The sequence below is a fragment of the Schistocerca cancellata genome, chromosome 10 (genome assembly GCF_023864275.1).
Source record: "Schistocerca cancellata isolate TAMUIC-IGC-003103 chromosome 10, iqSchCanc2.1, whole genome shotgun sequence".
Classification (NCBI taxonomy): Eukaryota; Metazoa; Arthropoda; class Insecta; order Orthoptera; family Acrididae; genus Schistocerca; species Schistocerca cancellata.
Genome location: NC_064635.1, coordinates 209694168 through 209717508, shown reverse-complemented (window position 1 = coordinate 209717508; position 23341 = coordinate 209694168). Strand labels below are relative to the sequence as shown.

Genomic DNA, 23341 nt, shown 5'->3' with positions numbered 1-23341 from the left:
ACATCTTTTAAGTGGCGATCCTCCCCCACTCTGTCCCCACTGCTCTCAGCTGTGGACGGTAAGACACCTTTTAATTGAATGCCCCTATTTTAATCCGTTACGCTCCCGTCTACAGCTATCGCCTGATTTATCGTCGATTTTAGCAGATGACACGCGCTCAGCCGACCGCGTTCTCCAGTTTATTAGTGACAGTGAAATGACGTCAGTCATTTGAAGCTTTGTTTGGGGACAACCACCCCCTTTCTGTAGCAGATTTTTAAGCATTCTTCTATTTTTAGTTTCTCCGATTTTCTGACTTTGTTCCCATTGCTGCTGGTTTTCAATTTCGGTTTTTTACTGTCTTAAGTCACGGGCTGGGCGCTAATGACCATAGAAGTTTTGCGCCCTAAAACCGCAAACAAAACAAAAAAGTTCCTCGTAGTTTCTCGATCTGAGGATGGAAAGGATTTTTCCTCTGTCAACCCTTTCATTATCCAGAAGGGCGTAGATGCCATAGCCGGATCTGTCAAGTCTTGTACCAGGTTGCGTAATGGTACCTTGTTATTAGAAACTGAGAGCGCCTTTCAGGCACAAAACCTGCTTCGGGCCACACTCCTGTACACGTTCCCTGTTCGGGTGGAGGCTCACCGCACTTTGAATTCGTCTCGTGGTGTGGTATATACTAGATCACTCGACGGATTGACTGACGAGGAGCTTCAATCTTTCCTCGTTGAGCAGGGCTTGACGGCTGTCCATAGGGTCATGAAAAAGGTCAAGAATGACCTTGTACCGACCCGGACACTTTTCTTGACCTTTGATAGTGTTTAGCTGCCGTCGCGTATCAAAGCGGGCTACGAGGTTATTTCTGTTCGCCCCTATGTCCCGACACCTACACGCTGCTACCAGTGTCAGCGTTTTAATCACACTCGCCAGTCTTGTTCCAATGCGGCTAAATGTGTCACTTGTGGCAGGGATGCCCATGAGGGTGACTGTCCACCTGTGTCTCCTCGTTGTGTGAACTGTCAGGGTGACCATGCAGCATCCTCCCTCGACTCTCCCATCTACAAGGAAGAACGCTGTATCCAAGAAATTTGGGTCAAAGAGAAAGTATCCACCTCGGCTGCTCACAAGCTATTTGCTAGTAGGAAGCCCACGCTGCTCGCAGCGGGAAAATACAGTACTGTCCTCGCCTCTCCTCGGACTACCAGGGAGGTGGCGACGCAGACATATGATCTGACCTTCAGCACCACAGTTGTCGGTTCGGCCAGTGCTAAGATCGCGCAGTCGACGTCTCCTCTTCCTCCCGTCACCCCTCAGACACAAGCACCTTCATCAGCTTCTGCTAAGACGAAGACCCAGAAGTCAGATGCACGGGCCTTCAAGAAGGAACCGTCCCATGCAGACTTCCTACGCACTTCGAACCCCCAGCCATCGACCAGTACTTCCACTAAACGACCCTCCAAGAAGGCTCATAGGAAGCACAGTTCTCCTTCTCCGCCACGGCGCATTTCTTCTCCTGTGCACCCAGCAGTTGCCGCCCCAGGCCGTCATCCGTTTCGCCTGGCCGCGCCGCTGGTAGCAGAACATCTGGCCATCCACTGGCGGAGGAAGCTTTTCCTCCCGGCCATCTTAACGAGATGGTCGATGAACCTATGGAACCAATGGACGATGACAGTCCGCCTACTGATAGCGGCGGCAGTGCTCGCTCGAAGCCAGGCCCTCAGCGGCCTTCGCAGTGACCCCTTCTTTCATCTTCCTTCTCTTCTTACGATGGCACTTACTCACTGGAATATTCACAGCATTCGCTTCAACCAGAGGACTTGCAGTTGCTGCTCCGCCTGCACCGTCCGCTCGTCGTATCCCTCCAGGAAACGAAGCTACGCCCATGCGATCACATTGCCTTGGTACACTACACCTCTGTGCGTTTTGACCTACCCCCTGTGGTAGGTATTCCGGCTCATGGAGGGGTTATGTTGCTGGTCCGGGATGATATTTACTACGATCCCATCACATTGCACACCGGCCTGCAGGCAGTTGCCGTCCGAATTACTCTTCCCACTTTTACATTTTCCATTTGTACCGTCTACACTCCATCGACGTCTGCCATTACCAGGGCAGACATGATGCAAATTATTGCTCAGCTACCTGCACCATTTTTGTTAACTGGAGACTTCAATGCCCACCATCCCCTTTGGGGCTCTCCAGCATCCTGCCCGAGGGGCTCCCTGTTAGCAGACCTTTTCAACCAGCTCAATCTTGTCTGCCTCAATACTGGCGCCCCTACTTTTCTTTTGGACACATCTCACACCTATTCCCATTTAGACCTCTCTATATGTACTACGCAACTTGCACGCCGGTTTGAGTGGTATGCCCTTTCTGATACATATTTGAGTGACCACTTCCCGTGTGTTATCAATCTCCTGCATAATACCCCCTCTCCGTGCTCAACTAGTTGCAACATCTCCAAAGCAGACTGGGGGCTCTTCTCTTCCAGGGCGACCTTTTAGGATCAAACCTTCACAAGCTGAGATAGTCAGGTCGCACATCTCACGGAAGTCATTCTTACTGCTGCTGAATATTCCATCCCTCACCCTCCTCCTTCTCCATGTCGCGTACTGGTCCCCTGGTGGACCGCAGCATGTAGAGACGCTTTACGTGCTCGTCGACGTGCTTTACGCACCTTTAAACGCCACCCTAGAGTGGCGAATTGTATGACTTATAAACGATTACGTGTGCAGTGCCGTCGTATTATTAAAGAAAGCAAGAAAGCCAGCTGGGCTGCTTTCACAAGCACCTTCAACAGTTTTACTCCTTCTGTTGTCTGGGGTAGCCTGCGCCGGGTATCTGGCATTAAGGTCCATTCACCAGTTTGTGGCTTGACGTCGCGAATGACGTCCTTGTAGCCCCTGAGGATGTCTCCAATCCCTTCGGCCGCTTTTCCGCAGAGGTTTCGAGCTCCGCTCATTACCATCCTGCCTTCCTCCCCCAAAAACAGGCGGAGGAGGCTCGGCCACCTAACTTCCGCTCCTCGAATCGTGAAAGTTATAATGCCCCTTTCACCATGTGGGAACTCGAAAACGCACTTGCACGGTCACGGTCCTCCGCTCCAGGGCCTGATTCTATTCATATTCAGATGCTGAAGAACCTTTCTCCTGCGGGTAAAGGTTTCCTTCTTCGTACTTACAATCGCATCTGGATTGAGGGACATGTTCCCGCATGCTGGCACGAGTCTATTCTTGTCCCGATTCCTAATCCGGGGAAGGACAAGCACTTGCCTTCCAGTTATCGACCCATCTTGCTTACCAGCTGTGTCTGTAAGGTGATGGAGCGAGTGGTTAACTCTCGTTTGGTTTGGCTGCTCGAATCTCAACGCCTACTTACCAATGTCCAATGTGGATTTCGTAGGCGCCGCTCTGCTGTTGACCATCTGGTTACCATGTCGACCTTCATTATGAATAACTTCTTGCAGAAGCGCCCGACCGCGGCTGTGTTCTTTGATTTGGAGAAGGCTTACGACACCTGTTGGAGGGCGGGCCATCTCCGCGCCATGCATACGTGGGGCCTTCTCGGTCGCCTCACTCTTTTTATTCGTTCCTTTTTAATGGATTGACAGTTCAGGGTACGTGTGGGTTCTGCCCTGTCAGACACTTTTCGCCAGGAGAATGGGGTGCCACAGGGCTCAGTTTTGAGCGTCGCTCTCTTCGCCATAGCGATGAATCCAATAATGGATTGCCTCCTAGCTGATGGATCCGGCTCCCATGTCGTGGACGATTTTACCATCTATTGCAGTGCGCAGCGTACATGTTTCCTGGAGCGCTGTCTTCAGCGTTCTCTTGACCGTCTTTACTCCTGGAGTGTCACCAATGGCTTCAGTTTTTCTGCCGAGAAGACGATCTGTATTAACTTCTGGCGCTACAAAGAGTTTCTCCCACCGTCCTTACGACTCGGTCCCGTTGCTCTCCCATTCGTGGAGACAACAAAATTTTTTGGTCTTACATTTGGCAGGAAACTTAGCTGGTCACCACATGTGTCTTATTTGGCTGCCCGTTGTACCCGTTCTCTAAATGTCCTCCGTGTTCTCAGTGGTATGTCATGGGGAGCGGATCGCACCGTCCTACTTCGCTTATATCGGTCGATCGTCCACTCAAAGCTGGATTATGGGAGCTTCGTATACTCCTCTGCACGGCCGTCCATCTTACGCCGCCTCAACTCCATACAACATCGGGGTTTACGTCTTGCGATCGGAGCGTTTTATACTAGTCCCATCGAGAGTCGTCATGCTGAAGCTGGTGAATTGCCACTCACCTACCGGCACAATATACTGCTTTGTCGGTATGCCTGTCGGCTACTGTCAATGCCCGACCACCCGTCTTATCGTTCCTTTTTTGAAGACTCTCTCGATCGTCAATACGGGTTGTATGCCTCTGCCCTGCTACCACCTTGAGTTCGCTTTCGTCACCTCCTTCAACACCTTAATTTTTCACTCCCCGCAACCTTTCGAGTGGGCGAGAGCCACACACCACTTGGCTCCAGGCTCAGGTTCGTGTTCACCTTGACCTCAGCTCGCTCCCAAAGGAGGTTACCCCCAGTTCGGTATACCACTCCCGTTTTGTCGAACTTCGTTCGAAGTTCATTAATATGACCTTCATTTATACATGTGGCTCTAAGACCAATGATGGGGTCGGGTGTTCTTTTATTGTCAGGGCACAAAGTTTCAAATACCGGCTCCATGGCCATTGTTCGGTCTTCACAGCTGAGTTCTTTGCCCCCTACCAGGCTGTTCTTTACATCTGCCGCCACCGACATTCTGCTCCGATTCCCTGAGCGCCATCCAGAGCCTCAGTGATCTGTATCCGGTTCACCCTTTCGTGCACCGGATCCAATGCTCACTTCTGCAGCTGGTAGACGACGTTTCTCCGGTTAGCTTTATGTGGGTTCCTGGCCATGTCGGTATCCCTGGGAACGAAGCTGCCGATGCCGTGGCCAAGGTTGCGGTTCTCCAGCCTCGGACACCTTCTTGTTGTGTCCCTTAGTCAGATTGTAGCAGGGTCATTTGTCGGCGCATTTTATCGCTGTGGCATGCCGATTAGGCTGCACTTACGGACAACAAGCTTCGGGCCTTGAAACCTCTTCCCGTGGCTTGGCCGTCCTCCTCCCGCTGTTCTCAGCGGGAGGAGGTCGTTTTGGCCCGGTTACGAATTGGACACTGCCGGTTCAACCATCGCCATCTGCTGACGGCTGCGACATTGCCGTTCTGCCCATGTGGGCAATTGATGACGGTCCGCCACATTTTAACGTCCTGTCCGGATTTTACTACACTGCATGTTGATCTTGGTCTGCCATGTACTGTCGATGCCATTGTAGCGGATGACCCAGGAGCAGCTGCTCGCATTCTTCGTTTTATCAACTTGACAAACCTGTCTAAGGACATTTGATTATGCTGTTTTTTAATCCTATGCCTGTCAGTCTTTTATCGTGTTTTCCCTTTTAGTTGCTGTTTTAAACCTGTGCCTCGCGGTGCATTCCTAACGTTGTCTGGGTGCTAATGACCGTTGAAGTTGTGCGCCCTAAAACCACAAAAAAATAAAAAAAAACAGTGGTTTTTAGCGTAGTCAATTCTCATTCGACCACATCAAATGTAACATTACATACATTTTCAAAGAGTCGTATTTTTTGTTAAATTGTGTTTCCAAATTACTACATTTACAGTCTACATCATATTCTAATTTTTGAACTAAACCTTTTAGATTAGCTTTATTTCTTTGTTCTAAATCCTTAAATAAAATATTTGTCTGTTCACTCAGGGAATCGGACACTTCTTTTTTCAATTCTTGCATCTGATTACTTTGTATATGAGCCTCTAGTTTTGTGTTTTGCAAATCTAAGTTAGAGTTTAGTTCTGCCTTCAGCTTGTCCTGTTTTGTGTTCTGTGATTCAAACTGCGCTTTGATAAACCTCATTAATTCGCCTAAATCTGGCCCCTGTTTTTCAGTTTCTATAGCCCCAACAGACTCTACGGATTGATGTTCCTTTTCCATTGTGTTTTGTTTTGTCTTTAATCTAGTTATCATTAAAAGTACACTCGCTTTTTTCCACAACCCCCCACACTCCACAAACAATCACAGGTCAGTAGTAGCTCACCTGGCGTCGGTGGAAGGCGGCGTCAGCACCGGTGTACGGCTGCGTCGTCATCGACGGACAACTGCATCGGCTCTTGTGGACGTCGGCGCTGGTGGATGGCGGCGTTGGTGATTTGAGACTAACTGCAGCGTTGTGCAATTTTCTTGATTCCCTTAATCATTTCACCATTCATCAACATGATATATCTGGATAAGTATCGTGGAATCGCTCTTCAACCTCGCTGTTACCGGTTGCTATGACAAGTTTATTCTTATAGCATCTTCTTTAATATTTTCCCTTCTTTCTCAGGTTCTTTCTTTACGGTAGCCATGTTCTTTCGTTGGCCTGGTGTAATGATAAGCTCTCTCTGTACAGCTTAAGCGTTTTCGTGGACTTACTTCTTGAAGAATGCTGGTTCCGCTTTCTTACAGCACCGATGTCTTCTGCTAGCACCAGACGCTTCTCCGAAGATTTCACTGCTAGGAAGGGGAAATTTTCTCTCTCTTTCTTCTTATTTAAAAAACGTTACTCTTGGGATATAATTCAATGCACCAGAACATATTTATTTCCACTTTGTACAAAAATAAAAAACTAAACTTTATGATGTAAGACCACACATTACCAGGCACCAAAAATCAGTTAATTACACATTTTTGAACACAATACATAAGCTTTTATCGTGGCTGACTAACCGTGTCCAGTCCACGTACTCTAAACAGTCACTATTTCGAGTCTCTTCATTTGTTTTTTAACAGTACAAAGCTACGTTACTCTTTGCAGCCGGCCACGGAGCTTCCGGGCCGTATTTGCTTATTCTTGTCAGGTCGCGCTGAACACTTGCCAGTGCCAATGAATTATCTCCCTTCCAGTTTCGCCTGCACAAACAATAAATGGGTGCAGTTTCCCATGCTCATCCTTACGCCGCGCTTTAAAATAACACTTGTTCGAAACGGCTGGAACACAAGTGGTTCCAGACTTTCGTAAAATTCTGGGGGCACTACAATAGGGCACAGACATGAACATTAGGCTACGCTACATGGCAGTCTGTTACAACCACCTCCATTTGGCATTCACATTTATTGGCTACGTCAGCTCACAGCTGAATTACAGTAGAATCTCATATAGCAGCATAATTTGTTCCAGAATTTCACTCATAATGCAAAACACTCGTTAAGTGAAACAATTTATCCTACATAAATGAAGGTAAAATACGATAATTTGTTCCGTGCAGAAAAAGTATTAAGTTTTTTGTATTCATGACTTTTATTTAAAGAAAGTTATACATACAGTATTATGTACTTTATTATTCACAATCCATAACTAATTCTTTTTAGTAGGAAGTCATTTTTTTTCCCCAACACTTGAACACTTTGTGAAAGTGCAACCCAGCATTATCATCAAATAAATTTGTAGTGTGCATAGTCTCTGCTTTACTGGGGGTGAAAATTGTCAATGTACGATGCAACAGATTTCCGTGCTTTGAGAATTCCTCTTATTGCACCAGAAGATTGCAGCTTTGCTGTTCCTCCTCCTCCTCTTGCTTTGAAGAACTCCTCTCCACAGCTTCCTGCTGTGAAACGTACTGCAACTCCTTAAGCTCTTCGGTGGTCATTTCTTGGCTGTGATTGTTCACAAGCTCATCAGTATGATTGTTATCCACATCTAGTCCCATGCCCTTGTCTCACTTTGACTACAGGCTACACAGATACTGGCTCAAATGCCTCAGTCACATTATCTAATGCACTCTGGCCAAAGCTTCTGCAGAGCAGAAGTGAAAAGTTCTCTTGGTAACCCCTTTTCGATCATGTTGACACAGGCAACAATGTTGTGAAATTTCTAAAACTGTCTGAAAGAGTGAGGTTGGTAGCTTCAGTCAACTCAAAGCAATGCTCGAAGAGTGCTTTAGTGTAGAGTTTCTTAAAGTTAGAAATAATGTGCTGGTCTAGAGGCTGGAGTAATGGAGTGGTGTTGGGAGGCAGAAATTGGATCTTGAACTGAAATTCTTCAAGCAGATGGTCTTGTAGACCTGAAGAATGGGCAGGTGCATTGTCTATAACAAGCAAGACGTTCGTCTCAAGCAAATATTTTTTTCACCAAACACTTCATTGATCCAGTTCAAAAAAAGATCATACCATCCAAGCCTTGTTGTTGTGACCGGGCTATGCTCTCTGCTCTGCTGTTATAAGTATATGCTTCAGCATCTTTTTGCAGAATAGACCCGACTTCTCTCAATTAAAAACCTGTTGCTGCAGGCAACCCTCGGAATCTATGAGCATCTCGAAGGTGCCGATGAAGTTATCTGCTGCCTTTGTGTTGGAGCTGGCTTCTTCACCCTGCCTCACAATGCTGTGGATGCTGTTTCTTCTCTTAAACTCCTCGAACCCCTCACGACTTTCCTTGAAACTTCTTGAGCCACCGATGATCCTGGCATCTTGTTAACGAGATTGGCGAAAATGATTCTTGCCCTCTCACAAATAATTTCCTCATTAACAGTGTCGCTCTGCATTTGCTTTTGGTTTATCCATATAAGGCGCAACCTTCCGACATCATCCAGAATATGAAACTTGTTTAGCTACTCCTGTCACTCCCTTTGAAGCATCTAGTTCCTTAATCTTGTCCTTGTTCTTGGGAATAGTGCAAATAGTTAATGTAGACCGAGTGTGTATGCGTGCTAGATCAGAAACCCTCACACCACACTCGCGCTTTTCAATCATTTTATGTTTAATTTCCTAGGTCATTTTCTTTCTCTTATGGTTGCCCTCTTGCAGCTTTATCTTTGGGGACATTCCTATAAGGTTACTAAAATTTGCACAAACAAAAAAACACTGTGTGAACACAGGTTTAGAAAAATGTGTGATCACAAGCAACACTAAGATGGTAGCAGAAAAAGCACTAAACCCAGACTGCAATACATATTAAAGACATCGTTCACATGCCACTGCCGACAATGAAAGCTGTTCATGTAGTTGAATGTTTCCTCTGCCACATGTCAACAGCTGGTGACGTCACACTAAATCATCGACACTCGTTATGTGAAACATCGCTCATTAAGCTAGTCACATTTTTACAATTTATTTTGCTCGTATGCAAGTCATGGGAGGTGCCAATTAAGTGATGTTCCACTGCATTACCTTTGGACCTAACTTAGACCTCGGGCTACACTATAGACTGATATGTCACCACAACAAAGATTTAAGATCGGTCCAGTATCACGTACTAGCTGAAGACTGATTAAAGCCCTATGACTCAGTGTACTGGACCCTAAGATGAGGAGGCAAATTCTATGGTGGGGTACCAAATTGTTACATTCACTGAATGAATGGACACAGCAGTTTTATTATGCAATTTTATTCTGCCATTTTTTATGAACTTAATTTTATGTCTCACTGATATTACATTTATGTAAACTGAATCAGTTTAATGGAAAAAACTTTAAAACACAAAATTTTACTGAATACAATGAAGACAAGTAAAGTTTCAGTATTTTCTTATAATCAGTTTACAAAGAAGATGGCTTACAAATCACTCATGCGACCCATCTTAGAATATTGCTCAAGTGTATGGGACCCAGGCCAAATAGGACTAACAGGGGTTATTGAGGATATACAGAGGAGGAGACATGAATGTCCCCACTGCTCTCAACTGTGGACGGTGACACACCTTTTACTTGAGTGCCCCTATTTTACACTGTTACGCACCCGTCTACAGCTGTCGCCTGATATATCTTCCATTTTAGCAGATGAACGCGCTCAGTCGATCGCGTTCTCGAGTTTATTAGTGCCGGTGAGATGACGTCAGTCATTTGAAGCTCTTTTTGGGGACAAACAACCCCCCTTCTATAGTGGTTTTTTAAGTTTTCCTTCTGTTTTTAGTTCCCCATTTTTTTGAGTTTAGCTCCCATTGCTGCTGGTTTCCTAAGTCACAGACCGGGCGCTAGTGACCTTAGGAGTTTTGCGCACTAAAACCATAACAAAAAAAAAAAGAAAGAAAAGAAAAATTTCTTTCAGCAGCTGTTTCAGCTATCTGTTCTTCCTCGGGTTCCCCCCGTCAGAAGATGGTCCCTTGGTGGACTCAGGAAATTGCTGCAGCCATAAAAGACCGCTGCCGTGCTCTTCAACACTTCAAGCGGCACGCTTCTACTGCTCTCCGTGTGGTCTTTAAATGATTCCATGCCCGGGCACGCTACCTAATAAAATTTCAGAAACGGATTTGCTAGGAACGACCATAGGACCACACACACCCTCTTCACAAGTCTGGGCGAAACTCGGGCAAATTTTTAGCCACTGCCCTCCCACCGGGTTGCAGGAATTTATGTGCATAGTGTTGTCCTTATCCATCCACTTTGTCCCAGAGCATTTCACTCAATACTTTGCTCAAGCTTCTGCATCGACTCAATATCTGCAGATGTTCCTCATCTTGAAAGAGCACTTGGAACGTCTGCCTTTGTCTTTCATTTCTTGATGCTTGGAGCCCTATAATGCACCGTTTAGCGAGTGGGAATTTGCCAGCACCCTCGTCCTTTGTCCCAACGTGGCTCCTGGACTGGATCGGATACATAACCAAATGCTCAAACACTTACTGGCAACTGGCTACCGTTGTATACTGACCCTCTTCAACCGCCTGTGGTGTGAAGGATCTTTCCTACCCAGTGGCAGGAAAGCATTGTTGTTCCAGTGTTGAAGCCAGGGAAGCCACCTCTGCAGTCGGGTAGCTACTGTCCAATTAGTCTTACCAACACCCTCTGCAAGCTCCTTGAACACATGGTGAGTCAGCAGCTGTTTTGGATACTCGAATCCCGCAACCTTTTGTTGTCGACTCAAAGGGGTTTTCACTGTGGTCGCTCTACGGTGGACAACTTGGTCCACCTGGAGTCTGCAATCCAGTCGGATTTTGTCCATCGACAACACCTCCTTGCAGTCTTATTTGATTTGCATAAAGCCTATGACACCACCTGGTGCCACCGCATCCTCACTACCCTTTATGAATGGAGCCTTCGTACCGCTCTGCCCATTTTCATCTGTAACTTTCTTTCTTGTCACTCTTTTTGGATCAAAGTTGGTTCCTCCTACAGCACTCACCATTTGCAAGAAAATGGGGTTCCACAGGTTTCTGTGTGGAGCGTCCCTCTCTTTCTTAAAGCCATTAATGGTCTGGTGACGGCTGTTGGGCTGACAGTGTCCCCCTGTTTGTATTCTGACGATTTTTGTATCTACCTTGCCTCCTCTGTAATGGGCGCTGCAGAACGCCATCTACAGGGGCACTCTGTCGGGTGCACTCATGGGCTCTCTCCCATGGCTTTCCGTTTTCGGCGTGTGTCATTCATTTTTGCTGTCGCCGTCCAGTCCATCCCCATCCGGAACTGTTCCTCAATGGCCAGCCCCTCGAGGTGGTGGACACCCATCACTTCTTGGGTCTGGTCTTTGATGCCCCGTTGACATAGCTACCTCACTTTTGCCAGCTGAAGAGGACGTGCTGGTACCATCTCATTGTTCTTAGATGTCTGTGCAGTACCACCTGGGATGCGGACTGCTCTGTTCTCCTGCGATTGTATCAAGCATTGGCCTAGTCTCGTTTAGACTATGGAAGTCCTGTCTATGGTCCTGCATCGCCTTCGGCACTGCAGATACTAGACCCCATCCACCACTGTAGGGTCTGGCTTGTGACTGCTGCCTTCCGGACTAGCCCCGTACTTAGCCTTCTCACAGAAGCGGGGATTCCATCACTGCGAGTTTTGCGCCAGCAACAGCTGATATCTTATGCGCTCCGCATTCGCTGCACCCCAAAACATCCTAATTGTGGTTTCCTTTATCCAGAGAGAGAGATCACCCTACGCAGCAGCGGCCACGATGTCGGTTTCCCGTGGCTGTCCGCATTCAATCGCTCTTTTCTGAGCTCCAGCAGTTGCCTTTACCACCTCTCTTCTCTGCTCATGCAAGTACCATCCGTGGTGCATCTCTTGGCCACAACTCTATCTTGATCTCTCCATCAATTCAAAGGATTCTGTCCCTCCAGTGGCTCTTCACCAGCAGTTCTCCTGTCTCTTCAGTTCTTTTCAGGGTTCAGAAGTGATCTATACTGATGGCTCCATGGTTGCTGGCCACACTGGTTTTGCTTACACCTACGCGCGATGCCCGGAACTTTGTTCCTTGCCAGATGGCTGTAGCGTTTTTACTGCAGAATTGGTAGCCATCTTGCGTGCACTGGACCATATCCGTTCATGCTTAGGACTATCCTTCACTATCTGTAGTGACTCATTGAGCGGTTTGCATGCTATCAGCCAGTGCTTCCCTAGCCACCCATAGGTCATCGCTATTCAGGACTCGCTTTCTCTTCTCGCCCAACTTGGATGCTCGGTGGTTTTCATTTAGACCCCAGGCCATATTGGGATTCCTGGCAATGAACTTGCCGATAGACTGGCTAAATTAGCCATTACCAGGCCATCTCTTGCTATTGGCATTCCAGAAACAGACCTTCGCTCAGCATTACATCGTCAGGTTTTGGGCCTTTGGGATGCAGAACGGCACACTCTTTCTTCACCGAATAAGCTCAGGGTGATTCAGGACTCTACAACTCCATGGCGGTCCTCCTTATGGGCCTCTCATAAGGCCTATGTCGGCTCCGCATTGGCAATACTTTTTTTACTCATGGTTATCTCCTGCATTGTGAGGCCCCCCCCCCCCCCTGTCGTTATGGATCACATCTTTTTGGACTGCCCCAACTTAGCCACCCTATGACGGACTTTTAGCTTTCCAGACTCACTACCTTTGGTATTGGCTGACAACGCCTCGGCGGCAGATCTCGTTTTATCTTTTATTTGTGATGGGGGTTTTTATCACTTTATTTAAGGGAGGGACCTTCCACCTTATCGGTGAGTGGACGGGATGGCAGGCCCTCTTGCTCCCCCCTTTGCCCCGACTGGATTGGCTTCAACTGGGCTTGGTGGTTCACCCCAGCCCTATGCCTTCCCACTCCTTTCGTTACGAGGTCTGGTATGTCTCGAGCATCTCTTGTCTCCTGTGCTTCTTCCTTCTTGCCTCTGTCATTAGTTACTTTCTTTCCCTCACCTCTTCTTCTGCCCTTTTCCTTTCTTCTCTGTCATTAGTTTATCATTTTATGGCCATTGTAGTTGCCTCTCCTAATGTGGGATTTTATCAATTTTAGTTAATCTAAGGTCGGAGGGACTGATGACCACATAGTGTGGTCCCTTTTACACCCAACCAACCAACCAGATTTTAACGCTTGTAACCCCTTGTGGAGTGGCATTGTGCTTACGGCCGAGGTAGAGATGTCGAAACTTCCCGTCTCAACTCGATCTCTGCCTCTTGAATACTGGGGCCACCATACATTTCAGTGTTGCTCATGGCACGTACTCGGCCATTGATTTATCCCTCTTCAGGCCAGGACTTCTCCCATCTGTCCACTGGAGAGCCGTTGATGACTAGTGTGGTAGTGACCATTTTGCCATCTTCCTGTCACTCCCCCAGCACCATACCCCCAGAAGCATTCACCTCTGCTGTCTCCATTAAATCTCTGCTACATGGTACCATCGATGAGGTAGTTATGCAGTTAACTAGAACGATCATTTCTGCCTTGTTCTTTAGGTTTCCCCCAGCGAAAGTCAGTACCTTGGTGGTCACCGGAAATTGCTGAGGCCATTAAAGAGCGTCGGCAAACTCTACAGTGACACAAGCAGCACCCTTCCGTAGGGCATCTAATAGCCTTTAAACAGCTCCATGCACATGTTCGCCAACTTATCAAAAGGCAGAAACAGGAGTGTTGGGAGAGATATGCCTCGATCATTGGGTGCCGTGTGTCACCTTCCCATTTTTGGGTGAAGATCGGACGTGTTTGTGGGTAACAGATCCCGACAGGTGTTACTGGCAATAACATCAATGGCGTATTATCTACCACCGAAGCAAACACAATTGCCGAGCACTATGCTCAAGCCTCTGTGTCAGCATTTCGCACCCTCAGACAGCGGATGGAAAGGAAAGCCCTCTCATTGACTGAATGTCACATTGAATCCTGTAATGATCCATTTACAGAGTGGGATCTCCTCATCGTCCTTGCACATTGGCTTGACACAGCTCATGGCCCAGATCAGGTCCACAGTCATATGATCAAACATCTCTCGTCCGACTACAAGCGACATCTCCGCATCTTCAACCAGATCTGGTGCGATGGCGTTTTTCCATTGCAATGGCTGGAGAGCACCATCATTCCAGTGCTGAAACCTGGTAAAAACCTGCTTCATGTGGATAGCTATTGGTGCATCAGCCTCACCAACATGTAAGCTGTTAGAATGTATGGTAAGTTGGCGGTTGTGTTGGGTTCTGGAGTTACATGGCCTACTGTCTCCATGCCAGGGTGGTTTTCACCCGGGTTGTTCTACCATTGATAATCTAGTTTCCCTCAAGTCTGTAGTCAGTCCGTTGTGGTGGGGCTGCCGTGTACCCCGTTGGTTGTAGCAGCCGCCTGACCACACAGGGATTGTTCTGCTGATGCTTGTGCCATTAACTCCCCACATGCGCCAAGGGGTACATGCCCATCATCCCCCTGGGGCATCGGGACTCCCAGCGTAGGCCATCCTGCCTGGTGGCCTTTGCTGCGGCTGGGTGGCGCCCGTGGGGAGGGACCCTAGTCAGAATGGGTGGCATCAGGCCGGATGACAATTGGTGAAGCGTAGTACATCACCTCTTTCTGGTGGTGAAACACCAGCAGTCTCTTAAGAGATCACGAGCTCAACTCAATGCACAGAAGTACGACCCCAAGTCATTCCCCTCCCTGGCCACACCATGGGAGGAACTTCAGGCTAAGGATGGCAGCAGTTCTTATTCGCCCCAGTACCTTGTATGTTTGAGAGCCGATGGGGGGAATCTTTCATGACAATGGAGCCACAGTTTTTTGTTGAGCATTTAGAGGACAAGTTTGGGGAGATAGAGGGCTTCTCCACAGTGAGGTCTGGGTCAGTCTTGATCAAAACAGCATTATCTGCCCAGACACGGAAGTTAATTGCTTGTGACAGCTGGGGGATGGTTCTGTAACCATCACGCCTCATAAGAGCTTAAATATGGTCCAGGGTAACGTATTTCATAGAAACCTCCTTTTGCAGTCTGACAATGAGCTGCGCGCCCATTTATAGTGGCAAGGTGTACACTTTGTCAGGTGTGTCCACCTGGGTCCAAAAGATAATCAGGTTGCCACCTGTGCCTTCATCTGGACCTTTGAGGGTGATACATTGCCGGAGAAGGCCAAGGTGATGGTTTACTGGTGTGATGTAAAGCCCTATATCCCTCCCCCGATGTGGAGCTTTAAGTGCTGGAAGTTCGGCCATATGCCTGCTCGCTGTACTTCCAGTGCCACATGCCGGGATTGCGTATGCGCATCACATCCCGATACTCCATGTGCCTCGCCTCCCATCCGTGTCAAATGCGGAGAGCACCATTCGCCTTGCTCGCCAGACTGCAATCTCCAGAAAGAATGGAAAATAATTGAGTAAAAGACCCTGGACAGACTGATCTACACTGAGGCTAAGAGAAAATTTGAACGCCTGCATCCTGTGTGTATGAGATCGTCTTATGCTGCTGCTGCTGCTGCTGCTACAACATTTGTGGCACCATCAGCTCCGCCAACCCAGGTCACCTCTCAGAGCCGGAAGACTACAACTGCCCCCTTGATGGTGGGGGATATATCCCTCCCACCTACTTTGTAAGTAACACCCCCCCCTCCCCTACCCACTCACCCAGTCACCCCCCACAACCATCGGGGACATCCGTTCGCATTCTAAGCTGGAGAAGCGTAAGTCTTCTTCGGCTTCTTTCGCTAGGAAGTGATCCCTTGGGTCACTCTCTTCCCAGGTTTCTGCTACTGGGAAAGATGACACCTGCCAGTGGCTGAAGACCCCAAAAGTAGCTGGTCGTAGGGCTTCACGCTCATCCTCAGTCCCAGAGACTGAGCCAGTGAAGTCCTCCCTGCCAGGGAAACCCAAGGAGCAGCGAGAGAAATCCAAAAAGGAAACCCCTAAGACCAAAGAAATTGCGGTGGCACCCACACCACCGCTACCTACAAGGTCTGCAGCTGAGGATGGGGTGGAGGTTTTGGCGTCCACTAACGCCCTAGATCTCGCCAGACCCACAGACACAATGGATATAGACTGCTCAGGCAATAAATCAGTGGCAGCAGGTGACGACGGTTCTCCGGTTAGCTTTATGTGAGTTCCTGGCCATGTCGGTATCCCTGGCAATGAAGCTGCAGATGCCACGGCCAAGGCTGCGGTCCTCTAGCCTCGGACAGCTTCTTGTTGTGTCCCTTAGTCAGATTGTAGCAGGGTCATTTGTCGGCGCATTTTATCGCTGTAGCATGCCGATTAGGCTGCACTTACGGACAACAAGCTTCGGGCCTTGAAACCTCTTCCCATGGCTTGGCCGTCCTCCTCCCGCTGTTCTCGGCGGGAGGAGGTCGTTTTAGCCCGGTTACGAATTGGACACTGCCGGTTCAGGCATCGACATCTGCTGATGGCTGCGCTGGCGCCGTTCTGCCCATGTGGGCAATTGCTGACAGTTCGCCACATTTTAACGTCCTGTCCGGATTTTAACACACTGCGTCTTGATCTTGGCCTGGCATGTACTCTAGATGCCATTTTAGCGGATGACCCACGAGCAGCTGCTCGCGTTCTTCGTTTTATCAACTTGACAAACCTCTCTAAGGACATTTGATTAGGCTGTTTTTTTTTTTAAAATCGTATGCCTATCAGTCTGTCTTTTATTGTGTTTTCCCTTTTAGTTGCTGTTTTAAACTCGTGCCTCGCGGTGCATTCCTAACGTAGTCTGGGCGCTAATGACCATTGCAGTTGTGCGCCCTAAAACCACAAAAAAATATATAAAAAAAAAAAAAAAACCTATTGGGATACATATTGCTGTAACGCTGCTGCAGCTCTACAGAGCCCTTGTCCAATCCCGAATAGACTATGGGAGTGTGGTTTATGGTTCGGCAGCACCTTCAGCATTGCATTTACTCGACCCTGTGCACCACTGTGGGCTTCGATTAGCGACAGGCGCTTTCAGGACGAGTCCTGTGACCAGCGTACTGGCGGAGGTGGTGTCCCTCCACTACAGATCAGACGTGCGCAACTGCTCGCCATGTACGCAGCACACATTCATAGTTTACCTGCCCATCTGAATAACAGTCTGCTTTACCCGCCTGTGGTAGTCCATCTCCTGCATCGGTGGCCCAGATCGGGGCTGACGATTGCGGTTTGTGTGCGGTCACTTCTCTCCAAACTGGAGTCCTTCCCTTTACCGCCTCTGCTTGCGGCACGTTCACATTCGCCTCCGTGGTGTACACCTCGGCCGCAGCTTTGTCTGGACCTTCTGCATGGCCCTAAGGACTCCATTAACCCTGCTGCTTTCCACTGTCACTTCCTCTCGATTCTTGACATGTTCCGGGGCTCTGGAGTGGTTTACACCGACGGCTCGACAGCTGATGGTCACGTTGGCTTCGCATATGTTCATGGAGGACATTTTGAGCAGCACTCCTTGCCAGTTGGCTGCAGTGTTTCCACTGCAGGGCTGGCGCCCATATCTCGTGCTCTTGAGTAAATCCGCTCATGCCCTGGCGAGTCATTTCTCCTGTGTACTGACTACCCTCTGGTAGCGTCCATTCAGGAGTCCATCTGTGCCCTGAAACAGTCCCGCCACTCTGTGATCTTTGTGTGGACCCCAAGACACGCTGGATTCCCCGGCAACGAACTTACCGACAGGCTGGTCAAACAGGGAATGCGGAAACTGCTTCTGGAGATAGGCACCTCTGAAGCTGATCTGCGTTCTGTCTTACACAGCAGGGTTTTCCGGCTTTAGGAGATGGAATGGCATAACAGCACACACAACACACTGTCATTAAGGAGACTATGAATGTGTGGAAGTCTTCCATGCAGGCCTCTCGCAGGGAATCAGTTGTCCTCTACTGGCTCCGCGTTGGCTATACGTGGCTAACGTATGGATACCTACTCCGTCGCAAGGCCACTGTGGCTCCCAAATGACAGTCGTCCACATCTTTCTGGACTGCCCAATTTTATCCGCTCTGCAGCAGACTTTTAACTTTCGCAGCACCCTACCTTCGGTGTTGGGTGACACTGCCTCAACAGCAGATTTAGTTTTATGTTTTATTCATGAGAGGGGTTTTTATTGTACCATCTAAGGATGAGCATTTAGCCTTCTCTCTGAGGTTGCCACGCTCCCTCCATTTTAACTCTGTCGCACTTTCTTTACCTTTGTTTGGCTTGGTGGTCGTCTTTTTCCTACATGTGTTCATCTCGCCTTGGCTTTTTGAGGTGAACATTTTAATGTGTTGCAGAGTGGCTGGCTCATCCTCTTTTATTATTGTGATCAGCCAGCCCAGACCATATGCTCTGTTTTAATGCCTTCTTCTACTTTTCCTTGTTGTGTATTTTTTCTCCATTATCTTTAGTTCGGTCCCTTTATACCCGAAACCAACCAACAAACCAATCGGCATTGCCGAGTGAAAATACGTGTCGGACCGGGATTCGAAGCGAGGATTTCCTGCTTACTAACCTATTGCGTTAACCACTGCACCTCCCAGAGACAGTGTTCATCGCAATTGCGTGGACTGTCTCAGTATGCCCCTCGGTGACCCACATTCCCTCCCAGCATCACCTATCCGCAGTCCTGAGCCGTGTCCTCTGTGCTTGCTACTTCGAGATTCTCACAGCAGGTTGAGTGTGATTGTGCATTTTCGCTGAATGTGGTGGATTCGTAGCCCATTCTGGTGACTCAGTTATACAAATGCGTGTCTGTTCTTTCGGACATGTCCATATCTGCGAATGTTTTGTGTAGATTGAAGATGGAGCGTTGACATGGATGGTGGCTAGGTTGGAATATGGCTCAACCGAAGGTTGAACAGAGTTAGTCTGTGAAATTAATGATAAACACAATGCCTGGGTGGTTCAGTGGCTAATGCCCTCCCACTCCACCTTCAACTTACATAGTATAAATCACTATTGGGGATTTCACTTGACATGGTGTCTGTTCTTTTGGGCATGTCCGAAAGATCTTTTGGGCATGTCTGAAAGAATAGACACCACAGATTCGTATAAAAAAATTAATTTGAAAAATTTGAGTGCTACTTCTCCTGTATTACTTGGTTGCTGTTATTATCTGATAATTAAAAATAGGGTGGTGGTTAGCATTTCAACCCTATACAGAACACTATTATAACATTAATATTATGAAAAAGACAGTTTGCTCCTCACCATATAGAGGAGATGTAGGGGACAGATAGGCACTCGAAAAGTCTGCTGTCCATTTTAGGTTTCAGCAAAAGAGCTTCTTCAGAAATTGGAAAGAAAGCGCCCCCCCCTCCACACACACACACACACACACACACACACACACACACACACACACACACACAACCACAACAGCCAGACTGCAGAGACAGTAACCGCACAAGACAGTAGTAGCAATCTGGTGTAGGTGGTGAGGCAGCCTCGAGCGGTGAAGTGAGGTGTAATGCTGCTTGCTGCAGCATGCAGGGGTGTGGTGGGAACAATGTAGGGCTGCTAGGTTCAGTTTGGAAGTTTTGGGGGGAGGGGCAGCAGAAAAGGAGAAAAGTAAAGAACGGGAAAAAGACTATCAGGCGCATTGGCAGAATAGAAAGCTTTGTAGTGCTGGAATGGGAGCAGAAAAGGACAGAAACTAGTAAAGGTTGATGCCTGGGGGGTTATGGAAATCTAAGATGTATTTCACAGTGTTTCCATCTGCATGGTTCAGAAAAACTGGTGTTGGTAGGGAGGATCCAGTTGGCATAGGCTGTGAAGCAGACATTAAAGTAAAGCACATAGTGTTGGGCAGCATGTTCAGTAGCTGGATGGTCCAGCTATCTCTTGACCACAGTTTGGGAGTGGCCATTCATTTTTGGTTGTCATGCCGACATAGAAAGCAGCACAGTGGTTGCAGCTTAGTTTGTCGCTCACGTGACTGCTTCACAGGGCAGGAGATGCTTATGACTGGAATGGAGTACCTGCTGATGGCTGGATGTGTGGGACAGCTGTTCCATGTATTCCAGGGATATAAGCCGTGAGGCAATGGACAAAGATATTGCCTAGGTTCGATAGGTTGCTGAAACCACGGTGGGAAGGATAGTGGATAGGATATTCCTTACTTGAAGGTAATTGAAACTGTGGTGGAGAATGTGATTCAGTTTCTCCAGGTGGTTCTGAGCCACAAGGGAAGTACTCCATTGTGGGCAGATGGTGAAATTGTGGGAGATGGCATGTGACTGTAGAGACAAGGCATGGGACATCTGTTTCCATATTAGGTTGGGAGGGTAATTTTGGTCAGTAAGACCCTTGGTATATTTTGAGTGTGATTGCTCATCATTACAGATGTAACAGCCACACGTGGCTGTAGAAAAGGGACTTCTTGTTACAGAATGGATGGCAGCTGTTGAAGTGAAAGTATTGTCGGTGGTTGGTAACTTCGATATGGATGGAGGTACTGATGTGGCACTTTTGAGGTGGATTTCAACATCAAGGAAGATGGTTTGTTCAGTTGAGAAGGACCGGGCGAAGCAAATGGGGGTGAAGGTGTTGAAGTTCTCAAGGAATGTGGATAGGTGTCATCACTCTCAATCCAGATCACGAAGATATCGCAATGAGTCTGAACCGGGTGATGGACTTGAGGTTCTGGGTTGTTCGGAAGGGTTCCTTTATAATGCCCGTGAATATCTTCGTGTAGGATGGTTCCTTCTGGGTGCCCATTGCTAATTTACCCCCTGTAAAATGATTGACCCAATTGGCGGGTGGGGTGGGGAGGGGGGGGGGGGAGGATTATTGGTTGGCTGACAGTCCTCGGTTTCCACAAAGACACTCTGGCTATCAAATTGAAATGTGATAGTGATTTTCCTTCTTTGGTTGTGAAGATCAGTAGTAATTCGTGTAATAAAGTAATGTTGTAAACCTAACACGGGCAATTGGCATCACACCCAGGATTGCACATTGTTGACCTCAAGTTAGCCATTTAAGGGAGTAACACAATATGCACATCTCATCACATTTGCGTTGTGTGCCAGTCTCTGTATACCTGTAAGCATTCATTTGCAGTTTTGTGCCAGTCTCTGTATACCTGTAAGCATTCATTTGCAGTTTTGTGCCAGTCTCTGTATACCTGTAAGCATTCATTTGCAGTTTTGTGCCAGTCTCTGTATACCTGTAAGCATTCATTTGCAGTTTTGTGCCAGTCTCTGTATACCTGTAAGCATTCATTTGCAGTTTTGTGCCAGTCTCTGTATACCTGTAAGCATTCATTTGCAGTTTTGTGCCAGTCTCTGTATACCTGTAAGCATTCATTTCCAGTTTTGTTTTAAGAAGTGTTTCCTTTATAAAACATTCTATTGTGGTTTTATTTTCCAGGATGGACAGTAAAATGATACTCCTTTTGTTAATTGGACTTGCAGTTTCGATTCGAGGTGAAACCGACTTAAAATCCTTGATTCCTCAACAAGTGCATTTGTCCCTTTCAGGTAAGTGTTTCTATCGTTATGAAATGTACAAGTTTCAGACTGTGTGTAGGAAAATGGTTGATACAGTTGTAAAAAGTGAACCTGTTTAATTCTTTCTCTACAGGTTAGTGCATGCTGTTTGATAGTGGAATCTGACACTCTATTTTCCTGATGAACTGAATGTTCTATTGTTGTATTTATTTACTTCATGTTCCAAAGATTTGTGTTGGGACTTGATTCTCTTACAAGAAAAATAAAATATTGGAAACACTACCAATGATAAATACACATACGTACACACAACAATCTGAATCTAGATGTCACAAAAATCTTGCAGCCACTGAACTGTATCCCCTTTTGGAATACACTCACAGAGGATGTCTTTAGTGTCATGAGTATAGTATAAACTATTTTAGTTACGACCCTCTTTTAACTAAAATAGCTTCCCATGGAAAGGTGGGCATAGGAAGGAGCCATCCTTGTTACCATAGCCATATCCATGATTTGTTTGTATGTCTGCCCCTCAAAGGTGAAGTAGTTGTGGGTAAGAATAAAGTTGATTAAGGTGAGTGGAAAGGATGTCATAGGTTTGGAATCAGGTGGCTGCTGACTGAGCAGACAGACAATGTACATTGGAGATGTTGGTATAGAGGGAGGTGACATCGATGGTGACAAGCAAAGTGTGTGGTGGGAGTGGGACGGGCACAGATTTCAGACGATCTGGGAAATGATTGGTATCTTTGATGTGGAAGGGGAGTCTTTGTACTATGGGTTGCAAGTGTTTATTAACTAAGGCAGGTATACAGTATGTTCAGTCGGTGCTTTGAAGCCAGTAACTATGGGACGGCCAGGATTGATTGAATTTGTGGACCTTAGGAAGAAGGTAAAAGATGGGGGTGCGTGGTTTGGGTGTGGTGAAAAGTTCTGTGGATTGAGGTGTTAGTCCTTGTGAGGGGCCTGAGGTTTTAAGGAGGGACTGCAGGTCAGTTTTAATCAGGGATGGGATCTTGATGGTCAGACAGCTAGTGTAGACCTTCACTAACGTATTCCTTTTGGTCAAGTTCCACAGTGGTAGATCCTTTGTCTGCTGAGAGAATAATGATGGAGTCGTCAGCGTTTAGGGAACGTAGAGCCCGTCGGCTTTTAGGGAACGTAGAGCCTCGAGTTCTGCAGAGGACAGATTAGGATCACATTCTAGGGACCTGAAGAAGGGTTGTGAAGCGATGCTGAATGTGAGGAATTCTTGGAAGGGATGATTTTGAGGTAGTGGTGGTGGATCAAGTTGGGATCATGCTCTGAACTGTTAAAGATGATTCAATTTCAGGTTTGCTGTGGGAAAGGTTTTGGGGTTGGGTTGCAAAGTGATATTTCCAATAGATATTACATGTGAAGGAAAATAGGTCCTTCACCAAAGCAGCATGATCAGATCCAAGTTTAGGGCTGAAAGTGATGCCCTTAGATAAAACAGATAATTCAGGAGGGGCCAAATTCATATTCTTGAGGGAAGGGGGGAATAACCTTGTTTAACAAAGTGCCTAGCATCCAGCGCATGTTGGTCTATCGATTATTCATATGATGTTGAAATGCATCCCTGTTGGTTTTTGAACATTATTTAACGCATTCTAAGTTGATTTCTGAATTAATGATTAGTTGATTTTTGAATGCGTGCTTAGTGAACATGTCTCTGCCAGGGGAATCCTCATTGCACCTCGAAATCCTCATTGCA

The 23341-nt window shown here is 47.3% G+C and overlaps 1 protein-coding gene across 2 annotated transcripts in view; it reads left to right on the top strand.

The window, feature by feature from the left end:
* The window catches only part of LOC126106644 (acid phosphatase type 7-like), a 198895-nt gene that overhangs the window by 27037 nt on the left and 148517 nt on the right, over window positions 1-23341 (top strand). For both annotated transcript variants that reach the window (XM_049913001.1, XM_049913000.1), the window contains exon 2: window positions 21527-21636. In XM_049913001.1, the coding sequence (XP_049768958.1) occupies window positions 21528-21636 (109 nt within the window). In that variant the 5' untranslated portion in view covers window position 21527. The remainder of the gene's footprint in view (window positions 1-21526; window positions 21637-23341) is intronic.